General features: G+C 36.5%; 1 protein-coding gene across 1 annotated transcript in view; it reads left to right on the top strand.

Moving 5' to 3' along the window:
• Window positions 1–23,587, top strand: part of cita (citron rho-interacting serine/threonine kinase a) — a 149,873-nt gene that overhangs the window by 111,529 nt on the left and 14,757 nt on the right. Inside the window, exons 27-37 of the mRNA XM_017701679.2 lie at window positions 1,237–1,377; window positions 3,309–3,416; window positions 4,489–4,684; window positions 7,479–7,646; window positions 10,015–10,038; window positions 13,945–14,082; window positions 15,835–16,015; window positions 17,849–17,940; window positions 18,757–18,861; window positions 19,500–19,669; window positions 21,091–21,135. Of these exons, the coding sequence (XP_017557168.1) occupies window positions 1,237–1,377; window positions 3,309–3,416; window positions 4,489–4,684; window positions 7,479–7,646; window positions 10,015–10,038; window positions 13,945–14,082; window positions 15,835–16,015; window positions 17,849–17,940; window positions 18,757–18,861; window positions 19,500–19,669; window positions 21,091–21,135 (1,368 nt within the window). The remainder of the gene's footprint in view (window positions 1–1,236; window positions 1,378–3,308; window positions 3,417–4,488; window positions 4,685–7,478; window positions 7,647–10,014; window positions 10,039–13,944; window positions 14,083–15,834; window positions 16,016–17,848; window positions 17,941–18,756; window positions 18,862–19,499; window positions 19,670–21,090; window positions 21,136–23,587) is intronic.

The following is a 23,587-nucleotide window of genomic DNA, read 5'->3' as shown; positions in this document are numbered from 1 at the left end:
TTATTGTCAGGTGACTTGCTTTCAGCTTTTAACGAAATCTGCAGAGATATTTTTTCACACTCCAAATTTCAGTCTTAGAAGTTGGTTGCATTTTCTGCATCTCATGTCTCAAGTTCCCAGTTTTTTCCAATTTAAAATAATCAGTCCATCAATGCTTACTCCACAGCTCACATGTCCAGTTTTGGTGTTTGAACAGTTTTGGAAACTCTTTTTTTTTTTTTTCCACTTATTTGCCTTTGACTCTCCTTAAAGCCATAAAAGGGTGGTCACTGACTTTTGCATAGTACTGAAATGTTTTTACCATTGAGGACATTTGAGCAAAATGTGAACTTGTGATTTTTCTGACCATTTATATAACTGTTGATTTCAATTGTGAGTACTTTTTATGAATTTATAAAAAGGGGTTTTTTTTTGGCCAAGAAGTCAAACATGTCCATTTTTTCTGGTGTGAGGTTTGTAGTTGGGTTTAAGGTGGGCAGTACTATATTTGGCACAGGTGGTGTCAGATCTGCCAGAGTTAGCAATTTGTATGTGTCACTAAAAGTCTTAAATGTGTTAACAGGGCTTATTTGGTTTATTACACCTTTTATTACACATTTGTAGCATAGCTAGATGCAAATATTATCTATGAGTGACCTGTCAAAAGATGAAATTCTAAGTTCTTGAACATTACCTGTAACTAGATATCTAAAATGACCATTAGTGCACTTTTTACTCACTATTCAGATACTGGTCAAAAAGAGCAAAGTGGTATATTGTGGCTCATCCTGTCTACTGCATGTGCCATCACTAGTGTCATTGGCAGTGTCACTCACCACTCTCACTGCTGCCACATTGTTAACGATGCCAGTGAAACCCCACTGTCAATCATTTTGCATGATGACACACTCAGTTCTGGTCAAGCAGCAACTCGAACTTTTGGGAGCATTTATCTACTATTAAAGTGTATTTGTTTCTCTATGTTTTTTGGACATAACACTAGTAAACACTTCTTCTTTACTGTTAAAACAGGGGCTTTAAGGCAGCATTGATGATAATGTAGTCTGTGATAAAAGTTGCAGATTTTGCTGCTTTTTCACTTGATTTTCTTCATTTGTCCTGAGAATGTGTGGAAACATACCTCTTTGGTATATTATGTATATTATTCCCCGTTGACTTCACTGCACCTTGTATATAAAGTTGAGTACTACAATAGTATACTGAAATTGAATGCCATCTGTTTGCATGTCTTTTCAGCAAGGGAAGCTGCAGCAGCAGATGGACCTCCAGAAGACTCACATCTTCAGACTGACTCAGGGCCTGCAGGATGCACTGGACCAGACTGATCTTCTAAAGACTGAGAGAACAGACCTGGAATACCAACTTGAGAACATACAAGTACATTCACACTCACTCATACTCGCACACATGGCTTTGATCCGCATTCACTTAACTATATTCAATTCCCAAGTCTAGCTACAGCGTTTACCAGCCATGCCCTGTTCTGAACAGCTCATCGAAAGCATTTACAGATGCATGAATCATTGATGGCCCCTGAGGGATGAATAAAGTTTACTGATTGAAACTGAATGAAATGAAGTGAAGAGGTATGAAGACATTGTTCAGCTCAGCAGGGCTCCCACAGTCCGTCTCTCTCATCCTTAGAGTCTGAGCTCTAATTAAAGTCACTCATCTCTTGGTTTAATGAGCTGTTGTTTCTGCTGTCCCTCGCTCACTGCTTCATACATGCACACACAAGGCAGCTCAGAGTACACTGACATGACTGAAAACTACAAATGTCACAAACAAGGGAATTTTACATGGGACCCAACTGATATATTGGGTTATTGGTTATTATTGGCTGATATTGATATTGACATTTTGGTAGTTCAGTGCAGTTCTGCCCAATTAAGCACTGATAACAGCAAGTCTTATATTGTAACAGAACTCTGACATGAAGAAGACAGTCAGAAAATAATTCACTTCTTAGACTACTTAGCAGCAGTTAAGTAATGACACATTTTACACTGCAGCTAACTGGTGCTAAGAAATAAAGCACCTCTTTAGCACATAAAACAACAGAAATTCCATACATTAGATAACTTTGAAAAGATATTATTTGATTTGCAGCCTATTCAGGCAGATTCAGAGAGTGCTGAAAATGCTGAGTTGACATGACATTGAGACAGTTTTAGGTCTGTACCTGTAATGTGAAAGGCTAGTACCTTTAACATGGAATTGGCAATATTAATTATAATTAAAGCTAATTTAATTCAGTGTTCGGGACTTCTTCGCTTTACTTGTTTTTGCAGAGCTATTGTGTAAAAACCATAGAACGCTCAAGGCTTACATTATCATGAATAATATCATGGCTGTGGTGATCTACAGCTGAATCACAGCTGTGATGTTCTTTAGTATAAACCTCTCATGTTCTATTGCATGCTAGGCTTTTAACTCATCATTTCTGAGCTAGAAATTTCCTGAAAGTCAGGAAAGGTTTTCTCAACTTTGGTTTGAGCGTTAGACATCATGTCAACATGGCTGCTCATGCTTTTAACAGTAATAAAGTACCACTTCTCTAATTTTGAAAGGGTTTATAATGGTATTTGCTTTAAATCAGTCAACATACAACACAATAGTTGGTTAAATCTATAACATAATTTATTTATTTATTTATTTATTTTTTATTTAGTTGTCTGGTTATTTACTTATTTTATTTGTTTTTTCTGTTTCTTTTTTGTTTCTATTATTTATTTTCCTATTTATTTATTTACTTATTTATCATTATTATGAATGATTATTATTATTATCATTTTTTAAAATTATTATTATTTTTTTATTTTTTTTCCTCCCTTCTTCTCTTTCTTTCCTGTCCTCTTTTTTTATTGCCTGTCAGGCCTGGCCAAACAAATAAAATACAAACTTTAACAAGAATAGGCTTTAGTAACCTATAGAGCTTTGCTTGTGAAAACAAATATGTTTGGTACATCAGTACATTCGGATTACCATTCCGATTGCAAAAATTGCCAGACATGACAGGTTAAAAAAAAACAAAAAAAAACCTATAACATACACCGTATTGCTCTTTTGAGAAACTAGATACATAATGAACGTTCTCTCATGCTTAGTAAAATTAACTGGTTAGCTTGTTTCTAACAATAGCGAGAGGAAAAGCTTTCATGGAAGCTTTTTTTTTCTCTCTCTCTCACATTGTAACTTGTGTACAGGTTGAAAAAGGGCATAATTCTGAGCAACAACGTCTCCCTTCTGAGTTAATTTAAACGCAGTAGCACTAATCAAAAACTCTCAATCTCTTTCTCTCTCTCTAGGCTGTGTATTCACACGAGAAGGTGAAGATGGAGGGCACTATCTCCCAGCAGACCAAACTCATTGACTTCCTTCAGGCTAAGATGGACCAGCCCACCAAGAAAAAGAAGGTGAGAGAGAGAGAGAGAGAGAGAGAGAGAGAGTGAGCTCTACACTCATTAATAAGCTTGTGAAATCTTTCCCTTTACTCAAGGTCCCAAAGGTTTAACCTCATTCATAAAACCTATATCTAATTACAGAATGATTTATTCTTTAAGAATACTCTGGCGTACTGCAGTTATTCATAAAGGTGTGGGTTTGGTCTCTGAGGGGGAGGAAATTGATTCGGACTCAAAGAATCTACCTCACACTTAGAAATCCTCTTTGCTTTGTAGTGTAGAAGCTTTAAACACTTTTTAATAATACCATTTAGAAAGTTATTTTATGAGTTACATTGCACAATGAAAGGCAAATTTTAACTTAAACACTTCCTTAATGCAATATTTAATCAAAAAAGTAGATTAACCTCTACTCCACATGTAATTGTTTAGCCAGTCAAATCTCAAATAGACTTCTTATATACTTTCTGACACTGTATTATGTACACTACATATTGAAAAGTATCCAGACACCTCTTCTAAGTAGTAAATTCAGCTACTTTAAGGTGTGCCCCTAAAGTAGACTTTGTCAGATATTAGATGTCTCTTTGCTTTGAAGGAACTGCAGAGGTGAAAGCGGAACAAAATGCTTAGGTTTTGGGTGGGAGCTGTAGAAATGATTCCCATTTTCTGCAGGAGCACGCTGAAATCTTGCGGGAGTGGGACTGAAAAAACTGTCTGCAGACCTCTACTCTGGAGAGCTGGAGCTCCATTACTCATACCTCTGGGATGAGTTCGAGTAGAGTTGGTTATCCAGAGTTAATCATTCACCATCAGTACCTGATTAATGCATTGTAGCTGAATGCAATCAGGTCCTCACAGCAGTGTTTCACCACCTAGTGTAAATCACTGATTTCAGAAGAAACATTAGATTAGAAGGCATCATCGGACTTTTGGACATATAGTGTAGTGCTCTCTCTGTAAAAACGAACGAGGCTTCAAAATGGATGCTACTGCTGTCTTTAGCTGTGCGCTTTACCTTTGTCCAAATATTTTGGGCCATTGTCATGCATGTGATGGGATCTTTCTGGTTGTGTCACTGTAGGGTATTTTTGGCCGTCGACGGGAGGAGCTGGGGGCTAGTGGTAATGGGGCGACAGCTGTGCCTCAGAGCCAGCCAGCAGTGCCCATGCAGTACAGTGACATGAAAGCAGCGCTGGATAAAGAGAGAGCACGCTGCTCAGAGCTGGAGGAGGCTCTGCAGAAGATGAGGATAGAACTACGTTCTCTGCGAGAGGAAGGTGAGAGGAAAAGACATCCCTAACCTCTTTCACATGCAAGTTTCTCTCTCTCTCTTTTTGTAAATACATACATACATGTGTGTGTACTCTTTGTGTTAAAATTCCATGATGAAAAGACCAATAGAAATGGTCCAGAATTACAGTAGTGCTTGAAAATTTGAGAATTCTTTAAAATGTTCTGCATTTCTGCACAAATCTGACCTAAAACTTCATCAGATTTTTACGCAATTCCTAATAATAAAAAGAACCAAATTAAACAAATGAGACAAAAATATTAGACTTTTAGGTCATTTATTTATATCTAACCATTCTTTGGTAGAACGACTTGTTTACTTAGGGTCGTTGTCTTGCTGCCCCACATTCTCTTTCAGTTTCAGCTCACGGACATTCTTAACATTTTCCTTTATGTCTGTTTGCTGGTATAATTCTATGGGAGGCAAATCCAGCCAAAAAGTAAATGAAAATGAAAACAATAAAATGTAAATGCACACCTTTTTTGCCATTTCTTTTTCCAAACATCTGCACAAATATCCTGCCAAAATTGAAAATGAAATGAAATGCCTTCATTTGCAATTTCATTTTTCACATGAGCGTGCGCCGTTTGTGACAAAAATAAAAATAAATTGAAAACGTCTATTTGTCATTTCGTTTTAGTCGTTATTCTGGTATTTCATGGCCAAATCTAAAATGAAAACGCTAACAGACAAAAGAAAGCACAAATATCACATTGGCTTTAGCTTTTCTTCATGAAACGCAGAATACTTGTCAAAACTAAAATCAAAATGCACTGTTTTCTTTCTTATTTCTTTTTCATAGCAATTGGCTGACAAATCTGACAAAATGAAAATGCAAAATGAATAAATCAACAGCAAAGTGACTGATTCTATTTTCAGCGCTGATGCGCTTTAACTGTCAGAATGAAAAGTAAAATGAAAACAAACATCAGCGCCACCTGCTGAAGATTCACTTTTCATCTTCCAGTTTTTCTTTTTCTATCTGACCAACATGCAAATATACGGGGTACATTTTAGGACATCCTCAGCCGTCTGTGTCAGAATCGCCATCATTCCTCAAGATAAAAGCCTTCGAGTCTCCAGAAAAAACACCATCATGACTCAGATCTGGTGAAACTGAACATCAGCCTCAGAGAAAAGTTATTAGACCAAACACAAGCCTGGTCGAGCATAGACTGGTTCGTATGACTTAGAAAACTATGGTGTATCTCGATATAAATGCCAGTGTAACATTTTCAGTTTTTTCTGAGGCCATTTGGTCTGATACCTTTTCTCTGGGGCCATTTGGTCACGAGATCTGAGACAAGATGTGTTTTTCCTCGGACGGCTGGGGCTGTCCTAAAATGTACCTCGTAGCCCCTATTATAGCTAATAGCTAATTAACATATATTTGCATGTTGGTCAGATAGAAAAAGAAAAAGTGGAAAATGAAAAGTGAATCTTCAGCAGGTGGCGCTGGTGTTTGTTTACATTTTCCTTTTCATTCTGACAGTTAAAGAGTCACTGCCAAAAATGTAATCACAGATGGTCACTTTGCTGTTGATTTATTCATTTTGCATTTTCATTTTAATTTTGTCAGGTTTGCAGCCAATCGCTATGAAAAAGATATACGAAAGTAAACATTGCATTTTGATTTCAGTTTTGACACGTATTCTGCATTTCATGAAGAAAAGCCAAAGTTATGTGTGCTCAGGAAAACTTCTGAAAACCAGTTTTGTTCACAGTTCATCATTGCATTCACAAATGAAACCTATACATAAACAGTATCCAGAAATGCTGACACCTTCTCTGGGCCTGAGCTCATTTAAAATGGACAGAGGGTAAGTGGAAAAGTGCCCTGTGGTCCGACAAATCAACATTTGAAATTCTTTTTGGAAATCATGGACACTGTGTCCTCTGGGCTAAAGATCACTCAGCTTGTTATCAGTATACAGTTTAAAAGCCATTATTCATGCATGTGGCATAGGTGACCTATGCATCTGTGAAGACACCATTAATGCTGAACAATATATACATGTTTTGGCAACATATGCTGCCAAGATGACATCTTTATTTTTAGGGAAAGCCTTGTTTCAGAAAGACAATGCCAAACCACATTCTGCATGTATTACGACAGCATTGCTCCATATTAAAAGTCCTCTTTTGAAACCTGTTGTCGGCATCTAATTCGAAATGGGCATGTTTTGTCAAAAAACAATAAAATTACAGTTTCAACATTTGAGATGTACATTAATTTTATGTGCATTAAAATGTGCATGTTATATGTTCTCTGTGGAGGACGTTAACTTATTTTCACTATCAGCAAAACTGTATCTATCTGTCTCTATCTGTCCCCTCTCTCTACTCCTGTCTCTCTCTTTCTATCTCTTTATATATATATATATATATATATATATATATATATATATTTTCTTTTCAGTGCTCTCTCTTTCTGTTTCAACCTTGAGTTCTGTTCGCCCTTTTGTTTGTCTGTTTTATTATTGTCCTCAATTGGCCTGCTACAACTGATCTCATGTTTTCTTTGCTTTTACATCCTGAGGGGAAGATCCAGTCAGACCCAATTATTGTTATGGTCACTGCTTTTGTCTATCCTCTGCAGTCTGACTCTTGTCATGTGACTATCCTTCTCACTCTACCGGATATAAAAGTTAGCAATTATGTGACATGAAGCTCTTATCATTTAGGCTTTGCCAATCCATTTTTCTTTTTTAATGCTTTACTTCTTATCGATGCTCTTGGTTTGACTGTGTCTGTGTGTTCTCCCTCTGTCTGGCTTCCAGCAGCTCATTTTAAGGCTCAGGAGCATGTAGCCCCATCCACACCCGCCTCGGCCCGACACCAGATTCTCATGTCGGCCATCGTTAAATCACCTGAGCGCCAGCCAAACCCCAGCAGTCTGCTGAACCCAGCCAGCTCTGCTCGCCGCAAAGAGACCTCCACACCCGAGGGTGAGCCCCACAACCTCTTCACTCTGCCCACTTGGTTTTAACCGTTTTGCATAATTATAATCAAGGCAGTTTGCCTAAATGTTGTCTGTATATTTGGTCCAGTTGAAAGTTTTTATGAGGTCTCTTTAAAGGGCCTGTATTGTAGACCTCTCTTGTATTTTTTGCCCCCACAAAATCTTCCTGGTTTCATTTACCAAAATGGTTAACTTGTTAGCAACTAGCTGGCCTATGATAGATAAGTTACATTAAAAGTGAATTTACTCACTATTACACCATCTCCCTGATATAAGGCCTCCAGTACTCCAAATTGACTATAAGGCATCTTTGAAGCCAACTAACTTTAACTCTGCTACGCTCTTATTCTCTCATAATTGTGTATGTATGGGCCACCTGCTGCATATAAATGTGTTCATGGTTGTGACATCATGATGAATTACAAATGGACTGTTTTTGCTGTTATCATATATGGACTGGGCAGTGAATAAAATGTTTTGAAAGAGAGTTTATATATACACATCAAACTAAATTCAAATTTATTTCAAAACAGCAAAAGAATGTTTTTATGTTTAGTTTTGATATAAGGACTAGGGAGTATGTTTTAAAGCAATATTTACATAGTGAAATTTTAGGGAAGTTTTTTGTTGCTCCTCCCCTGGAATATGGGCTCTTTAAATAGGTGTAACACAGCCAGTTCCATTATTTTTAATATCCTTTTTAGAAAAAGAAGAATAGCAAAAAATCATATGAAGCTTTTATTAGTTTTTACTCAGCTTTTATAAATGGAAAACTCTATAGTCAAAAAAGTAGGTAAATTATTTAAAAATGGCCACATTAAGTATGTCCAATACTAAAGGGAATATTGAAAGTGACATACAATATAGCCTAACATTTATCACACTGTATTTGAAACAAACAGAACATTTCAATAAAATACAATTGTATGCAAAAGTTTGGGCACCCCTGGTAAACCTGCATGATGTGTACCTACAGAATAATAATGTTTTTGCATAGGGCTGTATCTTATGTTACTAGTAGCAAAAGTTGTTTCTAAATTCTAAATGATTTAGTCTCTGTTCATACCTGATGTTAACATCCATCTTGAGTGATCTGATCACAAGTGGACAGTGAGAGGTATAGCCATTTACACCTGCCATTTCTGTGTGTCTTGAACATGTCTCCAGTCATTACTTAAAGAGTGGATGAAGAGTGCTGCATATATTTAGCTATGTCAGTTTCTCACTGCTCATGTACAGGGACATCTCTGGCCTCAGCAAGCCTGGTAAGGCACAAAAAACTATAGGGGCAGCAACTGACTCATCAATGACTACACACAGACCTGATCCAAACAAAAACACTTCATCAGTGAAATCACGATTCACAAATTAACGTAACATGGTGCAGGAGTTGGAAGTGGAGACAAGAATATGAGTGATGTGATAATAACATTAGATGTAAAAAAAAAATCTTATACAGCATCGCATAATAAGTATACAAGTATCATTGTGCGGGCAAGGAAGTTAGAAGGGTGTTTTTAGTTACACTCGAATTAGCCGTGGTTTTCTCTTGAACCACTCTGGTTTGATGCAGCAGTTTTTGTCCCTTTCAAACGGAATGATGTTGAAATCTTCTGGCTGGTATGGTCCCAAGTATTCTCTTAATTTCTGCTCTGATGGTAGGGTAATACATTTAACTTTTATTATATTTTGGACTTGATTCATTGTATTGCCTTGCTATTAGCTATTACGAGAGGCTACCAGCAACAGCCATACTGTAAACGACATTTACTGGATGTATGTGAATTTATTTTTTTATTGGCTGCTCTGGGACCAACGTGATTGTGATGTTAGTTACGAATTAAATAAATAAATGAATTACATATATATATATATGTGTGTGTGTGTGTGTGTGTGTGTGTGTGTGTGTGTGTAAAACATATGCATCCCTAAACTACCACTGAAGCTGTCTTGAGTGATCGGATCATGATGCATCTTGGAGACTCATCGTACCCCGATCACTCCCATGCTTACTGCTGCCCATTTCAAACCGGTTCACTCAAGCTGCATGTTAATACCAGGTGACAATGGAGCCTCATTAAAGGTCAAACTTATATGCATAGTCTTGATTTGCCTAAAGTCAACATAGTGCTATTCTGTTTAAATAAAAAAAGAAACTTTAGTTTGGACTTTCTTTCCTTAAAAAACCCACTTGTTCCTTCTCACCTCTGTCTCTCTCACTCTGTGTGTGTGAGGGATGTGATGCATCCTCTTGCTCTGTCTGTGCTCTATTCTGCTGTCTTCCCTCTGTCTTTGTCTGTCTCTGTGAAGCCTGAGACCTCTTTGTCTTCTCTTATCTCTTCTACTCTTTTCAGAGAAGAGGAGGGTTACGTTTGAAAGTAAGTCTCTTGCTTGCATCCCGCCCCTCGCTCCTTCTCTCTCTATCTCTCTCTCTCTGTCTCTTTGTCTCTCGCTCTCTTTCTCTTGCTCTCCCTCTTTTGCTTTTCTGTCTCCTTGGTAAGTTATGGTCTGTTGGGTGGACTTATGAAGCTATGCACTTCAGGAATATGCTCCCCTTCCTTGGCAACCAAAAACAAAAAACCTTTTGAAGCTTTTTTTTTCTGGCATTATGTTTTTAATTAATCTTTTTTTTCTTTTTTTTCTTTTTTAAGGATTCGTAGGATTTTTGGAACTGTTACTCAAAATAACAGAAAATCGCTGATCATCTGATGTATCTACCAATATTTTAATCCCTAAGGGGACGACAAACAGATCTTATTCTGCGCAGATCGGGTTGAAATATTTATAGTTTTCAATTTTAGTGCTGGAATAAGTAACGGACCATTTGTCTTTAACACTGCATAAAAAAAACAAGGCATATAAAGCTATTTATTGTATTACAGGAACATAATATTTAAATCTCTAAAAAATATGAAATGCATATTGATATTTGTAGTAATTTGAGAGATTCACGTTCCAGGAGAACAGCACTGTTATAGCTGTTGGTGTTATGAGATGTTCTTTGCTCATCTACTAAGCACTTCCTTGTTGTTGATCTGGACATCTGATAACTAATTAGACACCAGGAAGCTGCTCAGTCAGTTCACGTTCATGATTCATGCTTACAATATAGTATTTATCACAGAATATAAAAAAATATATTGAATAAAACATCTGAAAATACCTTTCGGTCAGTAGTTTGTGATATTTAAATCCATGTTGTGTTTTATTATATATAATATACCAAAAATGTGAATAAAATGGCAAAGGATTACGCATTTTTGAGCAGTACTGGTGGTAAAACATGAATAATGAGTTGGAGAATAATTGACAAGTAACAGTGATTTCAACATTCATGTTTAAAAAGGAGGATTATGAATTGTTTTTGTTTTCAGCAAAATACTATCTGTTTCCAATTTTTGCATTACTTTCTTGATCGTCGAAGCCTAGATGGTTAGATGGAGTGATAGGTAGATAGAGACCTATACTACAGGCAGACAGATAGATGGTTGGTTGGTCTGTTGATTAGTTGTTGCTTAGTTAGTTAGTTAGTTAGCTAGTTAGTTACTTAGTTAGTCAGTCAGTCAGTCAGTCAGTTAGCAAGTAAGTAGAGGCCGACCGATACAGAATTTTATGTTCAATACCAATTACAATACATAAGGATTTAAAGATCTGATATATCAAATATTCCTTTTTTTAGTTAGAAATACAGAAACTGGTGAATAAGAAGCTGACTTCAGCTTTGTCATTTAGGAAGAATACACTGTAGTAAACACTGTAGTTCAACTGCTCATGAACTTTAGTTGCTTTCCACTGATAAACACACTGTTAGCTAGCTTTATGGGTAACGTAATTAGCAATGAACAGCGTTATAAGCTGCTGTAAGCAATGTTGCCAGAGAATTTTTTAGAAATTTTTAGAATTTTTTCAGAAAAATAACAGGATAGGACTGTTTGTTTGTTTATGTAATAGAATTGCCACACTGTTTCATAAATAAATCTAGTAAAGTTTGTCAGTAGCTTAGCCTACCCACTTCAACTACTGTATCGTTTAACATAGGCTAATTGTGATGTTTTCCTGACAGTACCAGCTTTCACGTTATTGCAGCAAAAGCAGGCATGGCTGACATGAATGTTGCCTGGCTTTTTTAGGCTTAGAGAAGAAGTGATGGGGATATTTTTATTATTATTTAAGTAATGTATTTTACTTGCCAGTTATCAGTTTACCATGAATGTGGATAACCTGTTTTGTAGGATAAAGTTACTCTGCTCAACTCTGCTCAGTCAGCTGATTGTTGTGATTTGTGCTGTTCCACTGTGTGTTGCAAGTGGGGAAGTTACAGAGTGCCCAGTGATGAACAAATTGTGCAAGGACAACACCAATAATGTGGTTGAAGGATCTGTCTTCCATCTCTGTTTTTTTTTTCAATTGGCATTTATTGGCTGTTCTTAATGACGATACAGATTTATCTGTAACTAGCTTATATCGGCTGATAATACTGAAACACTGGTCCGGCTCTAATAGATAGCTCTCCATCACAGAGTAAGGGTGGCAATATGATGCTATTTTATTGTTATCATGACACACTATGCCATGGATGGATGGTTACATGGAAGAAAATAAGAAAGAAAATAAATCTCATATGAAATTGCATAGCAGCAACAAAAAATGTTATAAAATTTATAAGGCAGTTTACAAATGTGTTGTTGAATGCACCTGAATATTCATAGACATAACCACAGTCAGCTGTTAATCAGATATGCAATATACAGTCTGTGTTGTTCCAGATGAGATGTGCATAGCGGAGTAAGTCTCTCTCTCTCTCTCTCTCTCTCTCTCTCTCTCTCTCTCACTCTCTCACTCTCTCACTCTCTCACTCTCACTCTTCCTTCCCCCACCCTTTCTCTTTTCTGGCCCAAGCACTCTGCCATCCCATTGAGCCTGCCAATCAAGCCTGGCACCACCACAAACAAAGCACTTCTCTCTCCCACTCTCTCTCTCTCATTCAAACTCTCTGGTTTGATCGTTCCTTTGATTCAATAATTGGGTTTCGGCTCCAGCTCCCGTCATTGCCCTGAAGCATGCAGTCTACTGCCGCTGGCTTTGATATGAGATTGGACTGTCTCTCTCATCTGTAATTTTGGCAGTTGTTGTCCTAAACTCTGCTTTCAGGACTTTGCTTCCACATACCTCCTCAATCTTCTGTGTCGCTCTCACTCACTCTCTCTCTCTATCTCTCTTTCTTTCTCTACTTACCCTACCTCACTCAGTGCACAGAGCTCTGCATGTGAACATGCATCTGTAGAAAGCCACACTCGGTTTCTTCCTCTCACTCAATTCTGTGTGCACTCTGAGCAAAGACGAATCTGCATCTGCTTTTGTTTAGCCATACAGTTGGTATTTATTTATTTATTTATTTGTGAAATGGGATAAATCTGTGTACAGTTCTAGGGGTTGCACAACTGTTCATTTTTACTAGTGAACTAATCATTAAAAAAAGAATTCTAATTATTACTCTATATATTACTGTATATGTATTAAAATATATATATATATATATTTATATATTAAAAGTAGCTTGCTTAGTGTGGCTACAGTTTGCAGTGTGAGATATGCATTGCAGGAATTTTGTGTTGTATTTCTGTAAGTTTCAGTTTGAGATGTTTTTCCCACAGAAGCACATAGGTTGTCTGAAATGACCACAGCTCTCAGAATATTACTTCTCATGGAGAATTTAAGATAACTTTGGCTATCTGTGCTTTTGCACACTGTCCTTTTAAGCAATAGGTCTGTCTGAACTATCCATTAACCCTGAAAGAAGTGGGTTGGTGTGCGATAATAGCTTGTAGTTGGCATAAGGTTGCGCTCCAGTGAATTGTTTCTCAGTGACACGGTAGATTTGGGCTTTAGTTTAAGCTTTACATTCAATCTGAACACCCCTCTGCTAATAAATCTGCTTTAGAGCTTTTGAAAGATTAATGCAGCATAAGCCATACTGCCGGCATTGTAGAGGGAAGATCTATTAGCAGTGAATTAGGAAAAAAGCTCATTGGAGCCATGTGGTCCGATTTTTCTTAGTGATTAGTTCTTGCTGTATGTTTAAGGAGAGTAACTTGAAGTTACTCAATGAAAATGATCTCAGAAACGTATTTAGGCCCACGCTCATATAGAATGCTTTAATCTCAGCTGTCATGTTTGTAATGATCAGTACAAAGCTTCAAAAGTAGACAACAGAAAGACCATAATAAAGCCGATAAAACTATTTATCTAACTGTGACTCTTTGTCTCTTTATCTCTCTCACTAGAGTATGGACGGCGTGTGAAGGAGAGGATGCACCATAACATTCCTCACCGCTTCACTGTGGGCCTCAACATGAGAGCGGCTAAATGTGCGGTGTGCCTGGATACTGTGCACTTCGGCCGACAGGCTGCAACCTGCCTGGGTACACTCTCATTCATACACACACACACACACACACACACACACATCAAACATTTATCTCACTAGACACATTTGGTTGCTCATCTCACACTGATTTACTAATGTTTTATGGCATTCCTCTTTTGGTGTTACACAGCAGCTGTTGCAGTGTGCTGAATGTTCGTCCATAATAACATTAAAGGGGATGGTGCTCACTTGCCTCATTGCTCATTGCATGGTAGTTTCCCTCTCTAAAAGAAAAATGCTTGGAAAAGTTTATTGTAATGAAGCGCACATTCCTATTTACCAACACTGATAGTGAGTACCAACTGTGGTTGTTAAACACCTGTGAAAAGCTTTTTATAATTTACTTATATTTGCCTGGCTGGGAATTTTTTTAGCACATTTTTCTTGATGACCAAAAAATGTTTATGAATGCCTGCAGTGTCCTAGTAGTCTTAGTAATATAAATAAAGATATTAGTATTATAATTTTAATATGAACTACATCATTTTGTAACCCTCTCTCCTGAGGGTTAAAAGGGTGGAGGAACACCTAAGCTTTGAGTGTGTTGAAAAATATATACACATATTTAAACATACTGTTCAACCCAAAAGTTTCTACAGTTCACAGCATGAAATGAAATAGAGCTACCTTTGGTACATAAACGCACACAAACAGCACAAGTGGATCTGAAGAACAAAAATAAAATTTTACAGTTCAGTACAGTTTTTCATTGTCGTAACTTTCAGAACATACATAACGTATTCATTTCATAGTAGTTGTTAAATAAGTAAATTATTAATTAGTCATAACTAGACACCCATTATTCTTAATTTGATAGAGAAAATAAGAAATAAATAAAAGAAAATCATTTTTTAATAAAGCAGTCTTTTAAATAGCTGTTTCCTTATGCTTTAGGCATGTTTTCCAACACTTAATCAGTGTCTCGAGCAGTTTTTTTTTTCTCTCCAAGTTGTTGTTATAAGTGCATATTAAAATTTTGGCCATGCAGTCCTGCGTTGCTAAAGCTGCTTATTCTTTAAAATGTAGAAATGCACTCTGCACAAAACTGAAAGTCAGCAAATGAACCAGTTTTAAAGCAGAAACACCTTTCTATGTATTTGGTTTTCAGATTTGAGACATATGTCAAAATACTGTATTTTCCCAAAATCGTTATGTCTTTACGTCTTATTTTAGGCACAAGAATGGGTTAGATTTGGCTTAATTCTTTCAAGTATGAGCAACTCACCAGTGATACTGTCTCTTTGTCCCCTTTTACTTTATTAAAATCTGTTTCTTGAGTAGTAGAGACTGTGAATATGTCTGTGTTGTCCATAGTAAAATACATTAGCGAGAGGAACTGGAACTGTTTGCACTCATATTTTCTGTCACTGTGTAAATGAAGCACCATATTGCCTTTATTTTTGGATGCATTGAGATCCAGCATGCACACAATCAGAATGCAGTTTGTGTTTGGCATGCAGTTCACACATTACTAATTACTGGAATATAAGCTTTATTCACTTGTGGGCTTGTTAGCTTGATAGCTCCAGTGCAAAACTGTTTGTATGTAGTCTTTTAAACACTTTTTGAGCAATTAAAGTCAATGCTGATAACATACATTAGTACAATGAAACCACCAGAGCAAGATGTTCACATAATGTTGATTTATTTCTAAAGAATCCCTTTAAAGGCTTCAGCTGATGAAGGGAATTATGTCATTCACTTTTATCATCTCTTCTCTCACTTTTTCTTTTGCTCTCTCTCTCAGAATGCCATACTCTGTGCCATCCTAAGTGCTCCCCCTGTCTTCCCGCTACATGTGGCCTGCCTCCAGAATACGCCACCCACTTCTCGGAGGCTCTGTGCAGAGACAAGGCCAACTCTCCAGCCCTTCAGGTCAAAGAGGCCTCTGGTCACGTGCGCCTGGAGGGCTGGATGAAGCAGCCCAGGTAGGAGGGTCCTCCTGAGGGGCAGATTAGAGGAGGAACAAATGCTTGATATCAGGGAGTAAAACAGCAGCTACAGAAGTAAAAAGATTGAGAGTGTAAAGGAATTGTATTTTTGGAAATAGCACTCATTTGCTGTTTAAATAATTCAGTAATTCCATTTACCCTATATGTGGGTACACACTCCAGTTTCTTATTGTTTTAATTTATAAAACTGTTACTAACTTATACGTGCATATGTTTGGGCTGCAGTGAAATTACATGTTTTGTTGAGTTTCAAATTGAAAATAAGTTGACACATCCTTTACAAAGAACACAGGTCTGAAATTTTAATGCACTATTACTGTTTATTTACTGAATTTAACATGGGGGGGGGGGGGGGGTGAAATATGACTTGTGGCCTTTGCGAAAGTTATAGCACAATTTGTATTTTATGTTTCTTATGTATTATTTTGTTTGTATGTTTAACTTAGCAAATAAATGGAAATTGTCTTCTATAATTGCAGAAAATATTTAAGCTTGTTCCCTGTAGATGATGTGTTTATTTTCACTCAGAAAATAAATGTCATTTGACCAGGGATGTTCAGACTTTGGTATCCCACTGGAACCTATATATAATTTCACAGCAGTTGCCAAATAATTTATAGCAGTTACTGAATTAATTAAGTCTTAAGTCTTAAGATTAATAACTGAATAATAAGCCTGAAATGAAAGGGGCTAAATGTGGAAACTGCTGTCAGTCATCAAAACTAGGCATCTGGCACAGTGGGACTGTATTATAAGATGCCTATTCTTTGAAGTCCTTTGTTTTGAAATGAAATTAATATTTTTCTGAGCCAAAACAATCTATGTAGCATATAATTCTGAAAATAAAGACATTTTAAACACAAAATATAATAGAATCTAGACACCAAAATGTATTTTGGGTTTTTTATTCAATATTTTAAAATATATTGGGTTATTAAATGCTGTAAATTCTGTACTAGAATTTATCATTTGTTATAGCCTTTTTTACATTGTTCTTTATTATATCTTCTATTGCTGCAAAATTTGATCATTACAAATAGGGGCATTATTTTATTTTAATTTTTTATCATTTTAGCCTCACTGTTCTGATGTATCTGAAACCAAATTGCTGTTGGGAAAAGTTGCTGTTTTTGTGTGAAAGTAATCAAGGCTTTGATAGGTAACTGACAAGCTGAATTGATTATGTTGGTAACAGGGAAAACTACAATAAACTGTACTGTGCTAAAATGTTAGGCATCTGAGAATGTTATATTTAAAACTATTAAAATTTGTTTGGACAATAATAATAATAATAATATTTGTTCAGAAAAAAGCACAAATATCACAATAAATACAAAAAGTAGTGATTAAATATGTTAATGCGTTTGTTTAATTATTTCCAAACCTTTCCACAAAGAAGCCCTGTATTATTTGTAGCTATCAACCAATGCCAGCTTTGACTAAGCAGTACTGCATTGTGGTAAATCGTGTGCTGTTGATAGAATTTAAAAAATGTGTGCAGTTGGTGGTGGCTGTGAGGAGACATCTGGAGTCAAGCCTTGTTCTTCAGACTAGCTTAAAAGATATTAACTACATTTTAAAGAATTTCTCATTACTGTTTCTGTGTTTAACGTTATTTGTGTTGATTGTAATGTTACATGTGTTTTTATCTAGGCAGTAAGTCTGCAAAAGCTGTCTTAAACCTATTTGCTTAGGCGCCTAAGACTTTTGCACAGTGCTGTATGTACTGCAGGACAGGACTGAAATACACTGGTGCAGATGAAAGAGAGTGAAGTGTGAGCTTTTGATGATCAATGTGGTCCTCCGCAGGAATGGCAAGCGTGGTCAGCAAGGATGGGAGAGCAAGTATGTTGTTCTGGACGGAACCAAAGTCTCCATCTATGAGTCCGAACCCAGAGAAGGTACTGCTTTAACACTGTGTAGTGTGTGCAGTATGACTGCAAGAGTAATCATATTTGTTTTTATACATGATCATGATATGAAGATGATAGATTAAAGCATTAGAAAGTAATGGGCAAAATTTTGGTATTGTGTGTACTTAAAGAACATTGTTCTGTTCTTTAAAGAACAAGTGTAGTGGACCTGCACACATTAGGAAATAGTTATTAGAAAGTTAAAAACAATAAATAGTTAGTTGAAATACCATTATACAATCAGGGTAGGACTCATGGCCAGAGGTACAGTGGGGAGCAAGAATTCTTTACTAAGAGCAAGCCACAAAATGCAGCCCCTAAACTTTGCCAAATGTCATTGGAACTACAAATGGAATCATGTGATTTGGTCAGAGTAAAAAAAAAATTAAGTTTTTGGTCATGCAAACTCTTTTTTTGTATAAAAATTAATAAATAAATAAATACATTTTTAAAAGGTGAAATTGAAACTGAAAATGTTCTATATGGAGGACCAAGATCTCGCAACAAGTGTTCTCCACCTTGTTAAGCATTACAGAAAGCAGCTTAGTACTGTTACTCTCGCCAGACTTCACCAAATATTAACAGTGCGAGTGTAAATATTCTCAGAAGCTAGTGTTCAAAAATAAATGGTTTTTTTCTTGTGTTAAAAAGTGTAAAAATAACAACACAATATATAAAAAATAATACACACTGGACTTGTAGTTATTACAACAACTTATTTCATGTCTATATCATAAGGCCCTAGTGTGCAGTATTTATATTTGTTTGATTGTGTAAGTAACAAGTCTTTTATGTATGTTGCAGATTCCGTGAAGCCGCAAGAGGAGTTTGAGCTGTGTTTGCCGGATGGTGAGGTGACAGTGCATGGAGCTGTTGGAGCTTCAGAGCTCATCAACACTGCCAAGTCAGGTTAGAGTCCAGCAGTGCAGTGGACACAGCTGAGCCTGTGAAGTTACTGACATTGCTAATATTTGTAATACACTATTGCCTTTTAGGCAGTAGGTCTTTCTACAAATTTGAGAGTTGCTTTTCCTGGTTTGCATGAACTTATTTTTACGATGCAACATTTGTTTACAGTATCACTTAAAGGTATGGTTCAAAAATATCAAACTTAACCGCAAATGTTATTCATAGTTGCAAGGCTAATGTAACTAACAAGAAATAGAAGCTTATAGTTAGCATTGTTAGAACTGCACGTCTTATTTATCACACACTTGCCTCAAAGCATAACATAGCACACTAGCATAGTAACAGCTGCCTTGAAGCAGGAAATTTGTCAATTTTTAATGTTCATGTTTCATACAGTGTCAGAAACCATAAAGGCAAATCTGTTTCAGATTACTGTGGGTGGAGTATATATAATTGTTGGGGTATATGCTTTTCACATTTTTGTGATCCAGTGCAAAACTAAGGAATATTTAGAAGCAAGCTTTAACCACCAAACATTTCTTGGCTGATGAACTATATTTGGGCTAGATTTTTGGCCAGACCATCACTTTAATATCAAAGTCTTCCGAGCTGTAGTGATAAAGTGTCTGTGCATTTAGATATCCCATATGTGCTGAAGCTGGAGTCTCATCCTCACACTACGTGTTGGCCTGGTCAGTCTCTCTACTTCATGGCCCCTAGTTTCCCTGATAAGCAGCGCTGGGTGGCAGTTCTGGAGTCAGTGGTGGCTGGCAGCAGGGGCTCCCGTGATAAAAGCGAATCAGATGCGGTGAGTGAACGTCTGTGTTGGTCTTAAGGGCTGCAACTTAGTTTTTTAATAATAGAGGAATCTCACTAATCAAACATTGATTTAATGTTTCAAAGTGTGATCATCATTCAAAGATTTGTCTGTACATCAGGCAGTTTTTCTGCTTTATTCTTTCATGATGCAAGGCCACAATAGAAGCTACAGACACATAGATGTTTGAAGACCCTTGGTCAAGTTGCATGTTTTGTTGATATTCCAAGTGAACATAAGTTATAATAATATTTTCTGCTAATTTTAGTGCACAGTTTTCATTAATTCAGTTAAGTTTAACTCATTGAGAAAAAAAAAACTTAAAATGTGCCATAACTTTTGCAGAGGACAAATTTTGTCTTAATTTGTTTTTCCCAATATGTTGTATTCATCAAATGAACAGTAATTGTATATTAAAATGTGCAAAAATTAGTTTTTTGTAGTAGGGCTGAAAGATTAATTGTTTATTGAATAAATGTTTATTGAAATGAAGTGAGTGCAGTTTTCAAATCGCAAGAGCTGCAATTTTTATTATATCCTGTTATTTTATTCTCTTTAACATTATCTTAAGTTGTAAGTGAACAAATGTAACACAGAGAACTAGCAGTGTGGCACACTACACTCAGTATTCAAGCCTTAAGCTCAAAAGCTTATGGATGTGCTGATATTTTTGAGGGGGAAGAAAGGTCTGGAGCTCATTTTATAGAAAATAATTGCATTTAAATCGCTATCACAAAAAAAATAATCACGATTGGTTAGAAAAAATGCAATTAGATATTTTTTCCAAATCTCCAAATTTTTTAGGTTTGCTAAACAATAGGATCTAATTGCAGAGAAAACAAACAAATGCAGATACCATTTGGAGGCCATATTACACATGTGACAGCTGGGCGAACTCACAACAAAGCCTGTGATTGGTTGTGATTGATGCATGAAGAAGTGTGCCATCTTTCAGTGATGGGGCCAGCCAAAACAAAACTGCAGAAATTATGCAAGTTTGTAAAGGTGGCTTCGGCTTTGCGTGGCCCTCTGGAGCTTCATTTGACTGAATGTATACCAAGGCTTTGACTTGTGAGTTATATACACAATATAGAGCGCTTTTGGTTTTAAATCAACAGTGTATCACCTATCCATAAAAGACTAATTGTTGCAGCCCTAGTGTGTATGTACATGCATGCACATCTTTGCTGTTTTAGTTGTATTTTTATGAACATTGAAAAGTGTCATTGTTTCTAATCACCCCACTGAAATTGAGGTATTTTCTACCTATCTCTAATATTATTCTCTAATTTATTCTCTCTTGTGCACTTTTGTCTTCCTATAACCTAAAGTCTGTCTCGAGTCTGTGTGTGCTTAATCAAATCTAATCTGTAATTCTCTGTTGTCCATGTGTTGTTTGATGAATACTATAGGCAGGTGTAGCTAAACGACAGAAGAATCTCTCACCATTGGTGCAGGTAAACCTATTTGTGGGCCTCCAGTTTGGCCTGAGTTTGCCTGCTGCTTGGATATCTTTCCCTGTTCATTTCCTTGTACACAGCACCAGACAAACACACACACACAATTGAGATGGCATGTCATTATGGGTGGAGGGGCTGAAAGTCGACCTGAGCGATAGAGCAAAACTAATATAGAAATATTTCAAGATGTTTTTTAAGATGCATAATATGTCATGATATATTTTTTGACATCTGAGAAACTGGAAATGACAAAGTAGTGCCTTACCTAAAAATACTGGTAAAAACTAGAAATACAGTGTTTTATGTTCAATATCTCACATGCTGTGCTGCTAATGAAACTCTTTGTAATCAAATATGCAGTTGGGAAGTTTTGTGCAGTTCTGATGATATCCATGATATGCTCAGAACAAACAGTGTGACATTTTGTGCTGTAATTTATCATGATAAATATTGCCATATTGCACAGCCCTAGCTTTATCTCTTTTTTTATTTTATTTTTACATTATTATTTGTAAATTTTTTGTATATTTTGTGTTTATTTTATTTATCTTTTTTGAAATCACAATTTGAGAATAATTTTTAAATCGCAAGAGCTGCAGTTTTTATTATAGTTGGCGTTAACCACAATATTCTCTTAACAAAATTTTAAGTGGGAAAGTTTAACCTAATAACGGGCCCTGTCCACTGTCTGTAGATGAATTGGCAGTATACTGCAAATGACAGAAGAACAAATCTAACGCCAAACACGCTGTTGAAAATATGTTTAAAAAGAATGGTGTACATCTCAGCACGACTAGAAGCCTGCTTCGTGCTGTGGATCATTCACAGTTACGGGGAGGTCTCAGAACAAACAATGTAATGATTAGTAGTTAAGTTTAGTGCCTAGCCCAAACAGTGCTATACAAATTCAAACCACTGCATTGATAAGGCCCAAAAGACGTCTTTTCTTAGCACCCTGGTGGCTTTAGTCCATGTGCTGTGTACATGACACAACACTAACAGGCACGGTGGTGCACTATTTGCAGCATTCAAGCCTCAAGCCATAGATATTTTGGTGCTCTGCTGAGGTCTGGAATTCAATTTATAGAGAATAATACCAAAGTTTATTTGTTCTTGCAGGCAACAGAACACATGTAATATGTTTATTAAATAATGTTCCATGGACCAATAAATAGCTGATATTTTTTACCATATTTTCCTCCTCTCAGTGTAAAGTGGCTATTTTGGGTATAGCTTCTGTAAGCATTCCCCTGACCAATCACAAGGCTGATTTCTCTTGGCCCGCCCTTTGTCTATCCATTTGCTCATCCGTCTGTCTGTCTGCACGTCTGTTCATCCATTCCTTGGTGCATTGCTTCATCTCTCAGTTTATTTGTTCACCCATCCATCTGTCTGCACATTTGTTCATCCATGAATTTTTACTATCACATAAAAGCTAGATAATGTATAGTCCTGTACAAGTGGCAGAGCAGGCTGCCAATCAAGCTGCTCATTAGCCACACCCACACAGTTTTCAGTGTTTTTAAGACAGACAGACAGACAACATTTTAAATATTTCACTCTGTGTTCCCTGGGACAATAACAGATAATAAATCACAATAACAGTAATACTCAGAAAAATTGCGGTTGGATATTTTGATATATTATTCAGTCCTAATCCATGGATATCAGTATCGGGTCAAGTACAGCAGAAAATGCTAGGTATCAGAGGAGAAAAAAAAAATCCAGTCCATTCCTGCTACACATCTGTCATAAAATACTCTATCATAAAATACTCATCTTAACCACATGATTCTGACGAGCCATGTTTAAAAAAAAAGTTACTCATTTAATGTGCCTAATCTAATCCAAGGTGTTACATCGCATACACATGCTTATTAACAGTTCCAGCATGTAGACACTGAGCTTTCTGCTGCCAGGTTTAGTGTTTCTGAATAAAATGTTGAATGCACCATATGTTCAAATGAGTAACAACAGTAACAAAAAAGTAATAATTAAGCATGAGCGATGTATAATTTTTCTGTTTATATTCATGTGTGTCCAAAATGGTAGTTTGTGACACAAGCTAAATAAAAATCGGCAAGATCATGTCTTTTAGCCATGTTTATGCATCAGCCTTGAAGGCTTAAGTGAAGTGCTGATGTTAAAAGTAGGTCATTTTAAAGCTTAGTAGTTTTTAAAGAAGAATATTGTCTCAGTAATAGCATTTACCAATACTCAAGGTTTCAGTATGTTGGTCGTGTTATCTGGGGGGAAAAAAAAATGTATTGTGCCATCTCTGACACACACGCACACACATACTATACATTCAGAATACACATTCTTACACTCAAATGTGAACAGTCACAGACTTGCAGAGCTATAGAAAGCATGAGTTTGAGTCTGCATTAGTGTGTGCATTGCATGTATCTTTGTTTATGTGCCTCCTTGTTGTGTGCATGGATGTGTT

Source organism: Pygocentrus nattereri, chromosome 23 (assembly GCF_015220715.1).
Source record: "Pygocentrus nattereri isolate fPygNat1 chromosome 23, fPygNat1.pri, whole genome shotgun sequence".
NCBI classification, from domain to species: Eukaryota; Metazoa; Chordata; class Actinopteri; order Characiformes; family Serrasalmidae; genus Pygocentrus; species Pygocentrus nattereri.
The sequence above is the reverse complement of the archived record's forward strand: the minus strand, read 5'-3'. Positions and strand labels throughout refer to the sequence as shown.